The sequence below is a fragment of the Salvelinus alpinus genome, chromosome 11 (genome assembly GCF_045679555.1).
Source record: "Salvelinus alpinus chromosome 11, SLU_Salpinus.1, whole genome shotgun sequence".
In the NCBI taxonomy this organism is placed as follows: Eukaryota; Metazoa; Chordata; class Actinopteri; order Salmoniformes; family Salmonidae; genus Salvelinus; species Salvelinus alpinus.
Genome location: NC_092096.1, coordinates 42,845,765 through 42,858,539, shown reverse-complemented (window position 1 = coordinate 42,858,539; position 12,775 = coordinate 42,845,765). Strand labels below are relative to the sequence as shown.

The 12,775-nt window shown below is 40.8% G+C and overlaps 1 protein-coding gene across 2 annotated transcripts; it reads left to right on the top strand.

The window, feature by feature from the left end:
- Nucleotides 1-7,117: 7,117 nt before the first annotated feature.
- Nucleotides 7,118-12,543, top strand: LOC139534221 (B-cell receptor-associated protein 29-like). 2 transcript variants are annotated; one of them, XM_071333159.1, is made up of 8 exons: nucleotides 7,118-7,415; nucleotides 8,731-8,837; nucleotides 9,771-9,889; nucleotides 10,060-10,207; nucleotides 10,490-10,625; nucleotides 10,869-10,971; nucleotides 11,245-11,336; nucleotides 11,525-12,543. In XM_071333159.1, the coding sequence occupies exons 2-8, from the start codon at nucleotides 8,746-8,748 to the stop codon at nucleotides 11,558-11,560; spliced, it is 726 nt and encodes a 241-aa protein (XP_071189260.1). In that variant the 5' UTR covers nucleotides 7,118-7,415; nucleotides 8,731-8,745; the 3' UTR covers nucleotides 11,561-12,543. The 2 variants fall into 2 exon arrangements, with proteins under 2 accessions (XP_071189260.1, XP_071189261.1); XM_071333160.1 differs by lacking the exon at nucleotides 8,731-8,837 and having other exon boundaries at nucleotides 7,160-7,415.
- The last annotated feature ends 232 nt before the right edge of the window (nucleotides 12,544-12,775 follow it).

Sequence of the window (12,775 nt, the reverse complement as noted above, 5' to 3'; positions counted from 1 at the left end):
CCATTTCATTTGCTTCACAAAACAACGTGATTCATATACGTTTTTCCTTGGTATCGCTTGCAAAATCAACAAACTCAGCAACAACAACAAAATATTGTAGGAACATAACAAGATTCAACAGCTGAGACACAAACTGAACAAGTTCCACTGACATGTGACTAACAGAAATGGAATAGTGTGTCCCTGAACAAAGGGGGGGTCAAAATCAAAAGTAACAGTCAGTATCTGGTGTGGCCACCAGCTGCATTAAGTACTGCAGTGCATCTCCTCCTCATGGACTGCACCAGATGTGTCAGTTCTTGTTGTGAGATGTTACCCTACTCTTCCACCAAGACGCCTGCAAGTTCCTGGACATTTTGGGGGGGAATGGCCCTAGCGCTCACCCTCCGATCGAGATCCGGGCTCTTCGCTGGCCATGGCAGAACACGGACATTCCTGTCTTGCACGAAATCACGGATAGAACGAGCAGTATGGCTGGTGGCATTGTCATGCTGGAGGGTCATGTAAGGATGAGCCTGCAGGAAGGGTACCACATGAGGGAGGAGGATGTCTTCCCTGTAACGCACAGCGTTGAGATTGCCTGCAATGACAACAAGCTCAGTCCGATGATGCTGTGACACACCGCCCCAGACCGTGACGGACCCTCAACCTCCAAATCGATCCCGCTCCAGAGTACAGGCCTCGGTGTAACACTCATTACTTCGACGATAAATGTGTATCCGACAATCACCCCTGGTGAGACAAAACCTTGACTCGTCAGTGAAGAGCACTTTTTAACCAGTCCTATCTGGTCCAGCGACGATGGGTTTGTGCCCATAGGCGACGTTGCCGGTGATATCTGGCAAGGACCTGCCTTACAACAGGCCTGCAAGCCCTCAGTCCAGCCTCTCTCAGCCTATTGCGGACAGTCTTGAGTACTGATGGGAGGAATTGTGCGTTGCTGGTGTAACTCGGGCAGTTGTTGCCATCCTGTCCCGCAGGTGTGATGTTCGGATGTACCGATCCTGTGCAGGTGTTGTTACACGTGGTCTGTCACTGCGAGGACGATCAGCTTACGTAGATAAGCAGGGACCCTGGGCATCTTTCTTTTGGTGTTTTTCAGAGTGAGTAGAAAGGCCCGAAGTTTTCATAACTGTGACCTTAATTGCCAACTCTATGTAAGCTGTTAGTGTCTTAGTGACCGTTCAACAGATGCATGTTCATGAATTGTTTATGGTTCATTGAACAAGCATGCGAAACAGTGTTTAAACGCTTTACAATGAAGATCTGTAAAGTTATTTGGATTTTACGAAATATCTTTGAAAGACAGGGTCCTGAAGAGTTTCTCTTTTTGTTGAGTTTATATATTTAGCCTACCAACCTGTGATTGAAATTGAATTTATTACCAGTATACAATACTGACACCTAGTGGATTTGATCAGAACTGAAATAAGAAAGCTCCTGCTGCACACCAAAGGCAGAGAACAGCTATGATAAGCTGGCACAGTGGCATCTCCTGTGGCACAACAGTCACACAGACACGAACAGTAGCCCCATTTATACCTGCTGCTAACGTGTCCTTTGCCCTGATCTTATCCACATTCTGATTGTGCCCTTAGTTTTAGACAAGTTTAGACGATTAAAAGGCGCACTGTGATCAGATCTTACACAGCAAATTCTCCAGTGTTAAATCAACACAGTGTTAACTGTAACACTAGACAAATCAAATTGTAGTTGTCACATGCACCAAATACAACAGGTGTAGACCTTACTGTGAAATGCTTACTTACAAGCCCTTAATTAACCAACAATGCAGTTCAAGAAATGGTTAAGAAAATATTAACTAAATAAATTAAAGTAAAAAATCTAAATTAACACAAAATAACGAGGCTATATACTGGGGGTACCAGTACCGAGTCAATGTACAGGGGTGCAGGTTAGTCAAGGTAATTTGTACATGTAGGTAGGGGTAAAGTGACAATGCATAGATAATTGTCAGGACCCGGTGCGAGAAACAGTCACTAATAATCGTCAGAACCCAGAAGATGAGGCAGACACAGCAGTACTAGAGATGGTGGTTTAATTAAAGAACAAAATCTTCAGGCAAAGAAACTAAATCCACAATGTCCAAAAATAAAGCCAAAAGGCACAAAATGGAAATCCTCCAAAATACAAAAGAAACTCCACAAAGTGGTAAAAAACAGCAGGGAAAAACAAACCTCAAAAGACTACTCAAATAATACACAAGAACTAAACCAGAGAACCTCTGGAAAATCCAACAAGAGAAATATCTGAATAAAACAAGGCTTGGGCTGGGGCTGGGTGCTAACTTACAAACACTGAGCAAGGAACTGAGGAACACACAGGGTTTAAATACTAACAAGGGAATGACCTACAGGTGCAAACAATAATTAGAGCAAGAAAAACAAAAGGTACAAAAAAGGTGCAATGGGGACATCTAGTGACCAAAACCCGAACAGTCTTGGCCAAAACCTGACAGATAATAACAGCGAGTAGCAGCAGTGTAAATACAAAGGAGGGGGGGTGTCCATTTGTAGTCCATGTGGCCATTTGATTAATTGTTCAGCACTCAGCACTCCTATGGCTTGGGGGTAGAAGCTGTTAAGGAGCCTTTTGGACCTAGACTTGCGGCCGTGCGGTCGCAGAGAGAACAGTCTATGGGTGACTGGAGTCTTTGACATTTTTTGGGCATTCCTGACACCGCCTAGTATATAGGTCCTGGATGGCAGGAAGCTTGGCCCCATTAATGTACTGAGCCGTATGCACTACCCTCTGTAGGGCCTTATGGTCGGATGCCGAGCAATTTCCATACCAGGCGGTGATGCAACCGGATTGTGCTTTTTTTCGCAAATGCGCTTTTGTTAAATAATCCCCCGTTTGGCGAAGTTGGCTGTCTTTGTTCGGAGGAAATGGTCTTCACACAGTTCGCAACGAGCCAGGCGGCCCAAACTGCTGCATATACCCTGACTCCGTTGCACAGAACGCAAGAGAAGTGACACAATTTTCCTAGTTAAAAGAAATGTATGTTCGCAGGCAATACTAACTAAATATGCAGTTTTAAAAATATATACTTGTGTATTGATTTTAAGAAAGCCGTTTATGTTTAGGTACACATTGGTGCAACGACAGTGCTTTTTTCGCAAATGCGCTTGTTAAATCACCCATTTGGCGAAGTATGCTATGATTCAATGATAAATTAACAGGCACCGCATCGATTATATGCAACGCAGGACAAGCTAGATAAACTAGTAATATCATCAACCATGTGTAGTTAACTAGTGATTATGTTAAGATTGGTTGTTTTTTATAAGATACGTTTAATGCTAGCTAGCACCTTACCTTGGCTCCTTGCTGCACCCGCATAACAGGTAGTCAGCCTGCCACGCAGTCTCTTCGTGGAGTACACAATGTAATCGGCTATGATCGGTGTCCAACAATACCGATTGTTATGAAAACTTGAAATCGGCCCTAATTAAATCGGCCATTCCGATTAATCGGTCGACCTCTACTCTGTATGGGAATAGGGTGTCATATGAGACAGACCCTTAGTAACTAGACGTGTAGTTATTTCCTTGGGAAAGATGCTCTTGAAATGGCTTCATATTAAATTCCTTTATATAGGCCAAAGTGATCAACAATGACAAGCTGTGCAGTTCTGTGAAAATAAACTACATGGGGGGTTTCCTGGGAGCCACTGTCTTTGTTGATTTTCACAGAACTACATAGCCGTCTTTATCATAAACACTTCATCAGCATTTCATCTGCATTTTGTCTGTAACCTCTCATTCCCTCCAGGGAAATCATTCTGTTTGTGTAATCTTAACAGATATGAATTGTAAATACTTAAAAGGGTAGCTAGAGGTTCCATGCGCAGAAATATTTTGAGAAAATATAGAATATCTCTATACAGGATCTTTATTGTTAAATGTCTCACTTAAGGCACTTCCTCTCCCACCTCACATGCCCTGTCCTGTAGGTGTGATGGCAGCCCAGGGGCTGTTGTCCAACCCAGCCATATTCGCTGGCTACAATGAGATCCCTTTTGTGTGTGTGTGTGGGTCTGGGTGGACCTCGCCACAAACCAGGGGACCCTCTTCACCTGCTTCCACCAGCACCTCATCTACATGCTGGAGAGGGTCAGCTCTCAACCCGAGAGGAAGGTTCCCAGCCCGAGAGGAAGGTGTTCAACTCCCTGCAAAGCAGCGCCGCAGTCATAGACTACCTCCACAACACATATGGATCCCCAGACAGAAGGCCTATCATAAACACAGGCTAGGTATATTTTAATATGCATGTTTAATTATTGTCAATGGAATAAGTGTTTGTTTATTATTTCTCATTCTGATAGTTGTGGTGTGCATATGTTTCCCTCTACCAGTGGTATAAAGTACATAAGTAGTACTTTATTATTTAGGGGTATCTGTACTTCACTATTTATATTTGACTACTTTTACTTCACTACATTCCTAAACACACATGCTTTAAATGGAAATTATAATTTTTTGGGACTGTGCCCATGGCTATCCGTAAATGAAAAATGGTGCCATTTGGTTTTCTTAATGTAAAGAATTTGAAATGATTTATGCTTCAGTATTTTTAAAACCAAACACTTTTACCCTAGTATTTTACTGGGCGACTCATTTTTACTTCAGTCATTTTCTATTGTATCTTTACTTTTACTCATGTCACAAACCGTCTCGAAGTTCGTAACAAAAAGGGAGACATGGAGATAAGGAATAACAAAATATATTTATTAACTAAAGTAAACTAAATACAATTAACAATGGTGTGTGTAGTCAGTGGCAAGGTGCTCCATCATGCTGGAAAAGGCATTGTTTGTCACCAAACTGTTCCTGGATGATTGGGAGAAGTTGCTCTTGGAGGATGTGTTGGTACCATTCTTTATTCATGGCTGTGTTCTTAGGCAAAATTGTGAGTGAGCCCACTCCCTTGGCTGAGAAGCAACTTCACACATGAATGGTCTCAGGATGCTTTACTGTTGGCATGACATAGGACTGATGGTAGCGCTCACCTTGTCTTCACCAGACAAGCATTTTTACAGATGCCACAAACAATTGGAAAGGGGATTCATCAGAGAAAATGACTTTACCCCAGTACTCACCAGTCCAATCCCTGTACCCTTTGCAGAATATCAGTCTGTCCCTGATGTTTTTCCTGGAGAGAAGTGGCTTCTTTGCTGACCTTCATGACACCAGGCCATACTCCAAAAGTATTCGCCTCACTGTGCGTGCAGATGCACTCACACCTGCCTGCTGCCATTCCTGAGCAAGCTCTGTACTGGTGGTGCCCAGATTCCGCAGCTGAATCAACTTTAGGAGACGGTCCTGGCGCTTGCTGGACTTTCTTGGGCACCCTGAAGCCTTCTTCACAACAATTGAACCGCTCTCCTTGAAGTTCTTCATGATCCGATAAATGGTTGATTTAGGTGCAATCTTACTGGCAGCAATATCCTTGCCTGTGAAGCCCTTTTTGCGCAAAGCAATGATGACGGCACGTGTTTCCTTGCAGGTAACCATGGATGACAGAGGAAGAACAATGACTGCAAGCACCACCCTCCGTTTGAAGCTTCCAGTCTGTTATTCAAACTCAATCAGCATGATAGAGTGATCTCCAGCCTTGTCCTCGTCAACACTCACACCTGTGTTAACGAGAGAGTCACTGACATTATGTCAGCTGGTCCTTTTGTGGCAGGGTTGAAATGCAGTGGAAATGTTTTTGGGGGATTCAGTTCATTTGCATGGCAAAGAGGGACTTTGCAATTAATGGTAATTCATCTGATCACTCTTCATAACATTCTGGAGTATATGCAAATTGCCATCATACAAACTGAGGCAGCAGACTTTGTGAAAATTAAATTTGTGTCATTCTCAAAACTTTTGGCCACGACTGTACTCTCCAACACAGCACACAGCCAACTATCCACCGCAGTGGCAAGTTTACCAAACAAACAAAGGCAACCAGTACTGGGCTTACCAAACATTACAACTCAAAAAAGCTTTAACAAAAGATGCAAACAAAGCACCAACAGAGTTTAACATTAACTCCACGTTTTCTCCCAAACAATACCTTCAAGATCCCGGACAAGCCTCCAGTTGTCACGAACCGGCTCGAAGTTCGTAAACAAAAAGGGAGACAACGTGGAGATAAGGAATAACAAAATATATTTATTAACTAAAGTAAACTAAATACAATTAACAATGGTGTGTGTGTAATCAGTAGTGTAAGTGAGTGGTTGCATGCATAAATGTGATAATGAGGGGTGTAGCAAAGGTGCAGACGCAACCAAAATCTATCAGTGTGTCTGCATGGAGAGTCTCCTCAATGAATGGTGAAATGGTGCATTTATCCTGGGACACACCCGGGCCCGGGTGTGTCCCATGTTGATGATGACCCTACCAGCTCTGCCCCCCGACATCCTAATAAGGAAAACAAGAGCAAAGAGAAAGAATACTGCAGACAGAGTGGGAGGGTCGTCACACTCAAGTATTACAATTACTTTTTCCACCACTGCCCTCTACCTCCAATAAACTAACGTTACATCAGATTAATTTCAACATGGTGTCACGTTCTGACCTTAGTTCCTTTGTTTTGTCTTTTGTTTTAGGATGGTCAGGGCGTGAGTTGGGTGGGTTGTCTATGTTAGTTTTTCTATGATTTTCAATTTCTGTGTTTGGCCTTATATGCTTCTCAATCAGAGGCAGCTGTCAATCGTTGTCCCTGATTGGGAACCATATTTAGGTAGCCTGTTTTCTGTTGGGTTTTGTGGGTGGTTACTTTCAGTCTTTGTGTGTCTGCACCAGATAGAACTGTTTCGGTTGTGTCTTTGTTGTTTTGTTCAGTTTTGGTTATTATTAAATATCATGAACACTTACCACGCTGCACCTTGGTCCTCACCTTCTTCCACCGAAGACGGACGTTACACATGGTCAAAATGTACAAACAAAACCCAACACATTGTTATGTTTGTTCCTTATATAATGACAAACCGGGGCGTAGGTTTAACTACTTAAATGAACATATACTTCAGCTAGAAAACTCCATGTTTAGCCATGCAAGGCGTTCTTTAACAATCCGCCTCCCGCATAGCCTGCTGGGTAACGTAGTCTAAATGTTATTAACGCATAACACACACATTACACCCAATTTCAACATATTTGTACTTTCCATGATGTGTATAGTATTTACAATATATGGCAAAATCTTATTGGTATTGTTATGGGTGTAAGATTTAACATTGAAACAGTTATTCTCAGTAGAGGATAAGCCAGTAAGCGAACAGGTAAACGTTTCTTTAGGACTTCATTCCAATGAGACGCAAAAAAAGGAGCGTGAAACAACTCAACTTTGCTTTTCATCCTCCAGTTTCGACTGTTTCTGGGTTCTGGTGCCGCTAAGTAAGTTACGCACTTTGCATAATTATTAAGACATTGAACGTAGTTCCTCATATGTGTAGAGCCTAACTATTTCTCAAAAGTATTTGCTAACCTTGTAGTACCAGTTAGATAGCTATGACTTCTCTCCTAACAGATGGCCAGCTGCCTGGCTGATTTCAATGCATTATGCAAAGTCTTTCGAAATATATATAGCTAGCTAGCTTCAGAATGGAGAAGGCACAACTACTTTTTCTATGATATAAGGACGTTTGTTATATACTGAATGAAACAGCAGCTGTAATTTCAGAAAATGTCCATAATATATCTGGAGTAATAGTGCAATTATAGATAGTGTTTCACAGTATTACTTAACCGCCAGTGTTGTGATTGGCAGTGATATTCGACTATTGATTTCTCCTGCTGGAGCAGAATCTGTTCTAACTTTCTGTCTGTGTTAACTTGTGGAAATTGCTCTGTAATTTCCTGGTTTCTAAAATTGTACACTGTTTGCTCAATTTCAGTTTGTGTGAACAAGTACTGAATAGTGTAGGGAATCATTGTACCATCTAAATCGCTGTGAATATATAGTTTCAATAATATCGTTTTACAGCTGATTGAAGCTGGTGTACCAAAACCGAAAGTAGAAGGCGCAAGTCTCTATCATGTTATGAGAAATGGGATGCGGGGGAAGGAGGATGTTTGTTTTGAATGCAGCCTAATGCTAGGTGAATTACAAGATACTTCAGTGATTTAGATGGTCCCTACACTATTCAGGGCATGTTTTCTCCCATAAACTGAAATTGAGCGAACAGTGTAGAACGTCAGCAACCATGATTTGACCGAGCGATTTCCACTTGATAATACAGCCACCAAGTCAGAACAGTTTTCCCATTTTACAATAGTTGCAGCTCCAGCGGGAGAAATCAATAGGCTAATATCACAGTCGGGAATGTAATACTGTGAAACGCTATCAGTCAATTATTACTGCAATATATTGACATTAGAAATTACAATGCAAAAATTCGAAAATAAATAACATTTGTGTAGCATCTTTTAACCAAGCATGTGAACTTTGGAGGTAGCTAACTAGGATACAAGGCGTATCACTGAAACAGGGACTGCATTGTTGTTCCGAAAACATTTGCATTCATGGTTTCACAGTTAGCTGAAATACAATATCCATAGGAAACTAGATAGCAAGCTAGCTACGTAGCCAGTTGAACTTTCCGGTTGTTGACATCAACAATTAAACCAGCCCTTTTCCATTCTGGCAATATAACCTACTGCCGTACTGTGAAAAGGATCTATGTTGCTTAAAATGTTTAATCTTTTTCAGACTGTATTGTTAGAGATGACGTTCCTATGGACTGCAGTTGCTTTCTTCCTCTATGTGAAAATAGGTGTAGTCCTCATCCTCTGTCTACCCTTCATCTCAATTACCAGGTAGGGATGAGCCCTATCCTGTCCTGATACATTCAGCAACTTCACATTAAACTAAAATCATTTTGAAATGATGCCTAAAGTAAATATTTTCCATATGTTGAAGTGAGGTTAATTTCAGTTTCGGAATGAATGGTGAAAAAGTATTTTTCGGAAGTTGAAAAATACATATTTTTGAACGATGAAAATACGTATTTTCCAGGCGTTGAAATCAGGTTCACTTTCGGTTCTGAGTGAAAGTTGAAAAGACGTAATTTACAGATGTTGAAAATATGTATTTTTTTGGTCATTGATTCTATGTCCAAATTTCAGCTGCGAAATTATAAATTATAAAAAATAATTTCATATTTTATTTAACCTTTATTTAACTAGGCAAGTCAGTTAAGAACACATTCTTATTTACAATGATGGCCTACCAGGGAACAGTTTGAACAGTATGGCACAGTTCAGTACAGTAGTTTAATTCAGTAGAGTACAATACACTGTGCTGTACTCAACAGTACTTTTCTTTACTGAACTGTACTGTACTCTGCTGTGCTCAATTGTGCGGTACTGTACAAACTTGTGAAACATGTCTATGATTTGGACTGGACCAAATGTGAACCAATTAGAGAGATTTGATCTGGACTGGGCCAAATCTGAACCAATCATAAGAGGTCTATGTTTGGGCCAAATCAAGGCCGGTCCAGAAGTCTGTGGCTGTTGAAATCCAGGCTGGTCCAGCCCGGACTAAATCTGAACCAAACATATCTATGTTTGGGCCAAATCAACGCCAGACCAGATCAAATCTGAACCAAACAGACGTCTACATCCGGACCGGACCAAAAATCTACATCCGTGCACGTTGAAGTCAAGGCTGGTCCAGACTGCACCAAAAAAAGACATTGCCGTCGATCCATTGCTTTGTGCGATTTATGTTTTTGTGCTGTTTTGCAGAATGCAAAGTATCTTCCAGCTGAGAATATGGAACAAAATGTCCAGTATTTGGACCAAATTCTTCCTCAACATCAAATTATCCTACATCATGATCATAATCCTTATAGTCCTCTTGATTGGTAAGCTGATGCCAAAAAGTATGTCTAATTTACTCACAGATTTTAATGGCTCACAATAGTGACAATCTCTCACGGAGAGTTTCCAATCTCAATCTCATACAATGCTTTTGAAATCTCAATGTTTTGCTATGTTTAACCATGTCGTACCACACCTGCACGTCCTCCTGTAGACTCTTTGCGTGAGATGTGGAAGTATTCGGAGGTGAAGAACAACAAGGATGCTAATCTGCATCCCGACATGTTTAACCACCTCCACATGAAGCTGTTCAGAGCCCAGAGGAACCTCTACATCTCCGGCTTTTCCCTTTTCCTCTGGCTGTAAGTCTGTGAGCTCTGGATCTGTCTGTCCTCCCATTGACATACTGAGTCTGGTGAAAACCAGCCAGTGCATGGATCGTCATAATCATAGAGATTCCTTTATTCATTGCAATGACCATAACAGTGGTCGTGTTCAGTAGGGGACACCGTAGCAAAATGTTTAGAAAAACGGAAAAAAACAATGTGTTCAGATGGACAAGTTCAAGTTGCAGCACTCTGTTTTAGAAATGTTTTAAAATCTCATTATTGAACACCATCTCTGTGTGTGTTGTTTCCCAACAGAGTACTGTGGCGGGTGATCACTCTGATCAACCAGCTGGCGACGGCGTCTAGCACCACGGCCTCTCTGCAGACCAAGGCAGAAAGTGCCAACCAAACTGCCAAGAAATGCATTGAGGACAACAAGGTACTGAAGCAGGTAAGGTCATACCCAGTATCATTGCCCTTTCTGCACTTCAGCCCGTATTTAAAAGGGTCTCAAAAAGAAGAGAAGCGCTGATCTAAGATAAGGCTCCCCTTGTCTGTGGAAACGTATTCATTTTGATCTAAAAGGCGAAACGGCGATATGGGCCTTCATCCACACAATAAGAAACTAAACTAATTTTGGTACTGCATATGGTTGAGAGGTGTGGTAATTAATGTTTACCTGTGTTTGTTTCAGACTCTGATGGATGGGAAGGGGAACAAGGCCACAGCAGAGGGAAACGAGCTGCTGAGAAAAGAGATGGAGAAACTGAGAGGAGAACTGAAGGGCTCAGAGGAAGGTGAGGAAGATACAAACACAATACTTTTGTGACTGACTGAATAATAGAACAAAAAAATCCAATAATACTGAAATCAATTGAAAATGTACAACTAAACTACAATAACCAACCAAATGAAATCAGACCATAATTACAGTAAAACAAACATGGGCTTCAATTACTGTTCGAGAATGTGCACTCTGACCCATAGCATGTCACCGTTGGGATAGACTGGATGATATGCATGAAAATTGGATGTTAATAGGAATGCTTTGGGGTTATTGTTTTCACAAGCCTTGAAAAAGTTTCAATCCAAGATGGACGCTATGAAGAAACAATCCGATGGACTGACCAAAGAATACGACCGACTGCTGAAAGAACACCAGGTAACCGCAGACCAGGTCATACATACAGTAGTCTACATATTACCGCTCACCTGGCCTTGTTCAAAGCTTACAGTAGATGCTGTATATTACGACCCTGCTCAAATGTAGACAGAATACTTCAGCTCTGACTTTAGTACTACTACTGTATATTTACCTCTACCACTTCACAGATATATTGTTTTTTCCAGAATCTTCAAGAGATTGGAGACAAAAAGGATGATTGATCGGGGTTACGACTACAGCGGTCAGAACATTTACAGATTGTACCGAGAAACCAGAAAAAATACTGTCACACACGCTATCATTTTCCTTTGACATATTGAAGCACTGTGCATGATGTCACCAAAATACTCCTCCAAAGCACCACTGAGCTGGCAAACATTAGATAAAAAGCATGTTTATAATAGAATAGCTACTACACCAACATAGAAAATGTTTTTCTATTATTTTCGGACTTTTGGAGAATGGATGGCAGTACAAGCTTCAGATTACCTTGGTCTTCTACTTTGAATGTGTTTTTGATGTAATGGCAAGATCACCATTGCATTCATATCAATGATGTCTATATTCCAGTTTTTTACCTTAGCAACTATGCAGATTGAATTGTATGTTTTTTATAAAACAAAATTAGCATTATTATCAGCTATATTGAGTCATTTTTATTGTTAAATATTTATCAATGGTGATGTTTTGTTTCCATTCCTCTAGAGATATTCTACGTATTTAGATGTTAAGTGGTTTGAGAATTACACAGGGTCAGGGTTCGGCTAGATTGAAAATCAATATGGGGTCATGATTTTCTGTTTTGTAATAAGGATTCTCAAACACTTACAAAAGTGTGAGGTGATTCCAGGGGTGTAAAGTACTTAAGTAAAAATACTTTAAAGTACTACTTAAGTAATTTTGGGGGGTATCTGTACTTTACTATTTATATTTGACTACTTTTACTTCACCAATTCCTGAAGAAAATATTGTACTTTTTACTCCATACATTTTCATTGACACCAAAAAGTACTCGTTACATTTTTAATGTGTAGCAGGACAGGAAAATAGTCACATTCACACACTTATCAAGCGAACATCCCTGGTCATCCCTACTGCCTCTGATCTGGCAGACTCACTAAACACACATGCTTCGTTTGTAAATTATGTCTGAATGTTGGAGTGTGCCCGTGGCTTTCCTTAAATAATAAACAAGAAAATGGTGCCATCTGGTTTGCTTAATATAAGGAATTTGAAATGATTCATACTTTTACTTTTGATACTTAAGTATATTTTAAGCCAAATACTTTTACTCAAGTAGAATTTTACTTGAGTCATTTTCTATTAAGGTATCTTTACTTTTACTCAAGCATGACAGTTGGCTACTTTTTCCACCACTGAGAGATTCTTATTCCCTCTTCTCACTCTCAGACCTCCTGTAGTGTGTCACACACACA

Excerpts from the sequence above, each read along its gene's own strand:
- LOC139534221 (XM_071333159.1), top strand. The coding sequence starts at position 8,746 with ATGACGTTCCTATGGACTGCAGTTGCTTTCTTCCTCTATGTGAAAATA. Across the intron at positions 10,208-10,489 it reads TTTTCCCTTTTCCTCTGGCT|AGTACTGTGGCGGGTGATCA; the intron begins GTAAGTCTGTGA and ends GTTTCCCAACAG. Across the intron at positions 10,626-10,868 it reads ACAACAAGGTACTGAAGCAG|ACTCTGATGGATGGGAAGGG; the intron begins GTAAGGTCATAC and ends TGTTTGTTTCAG.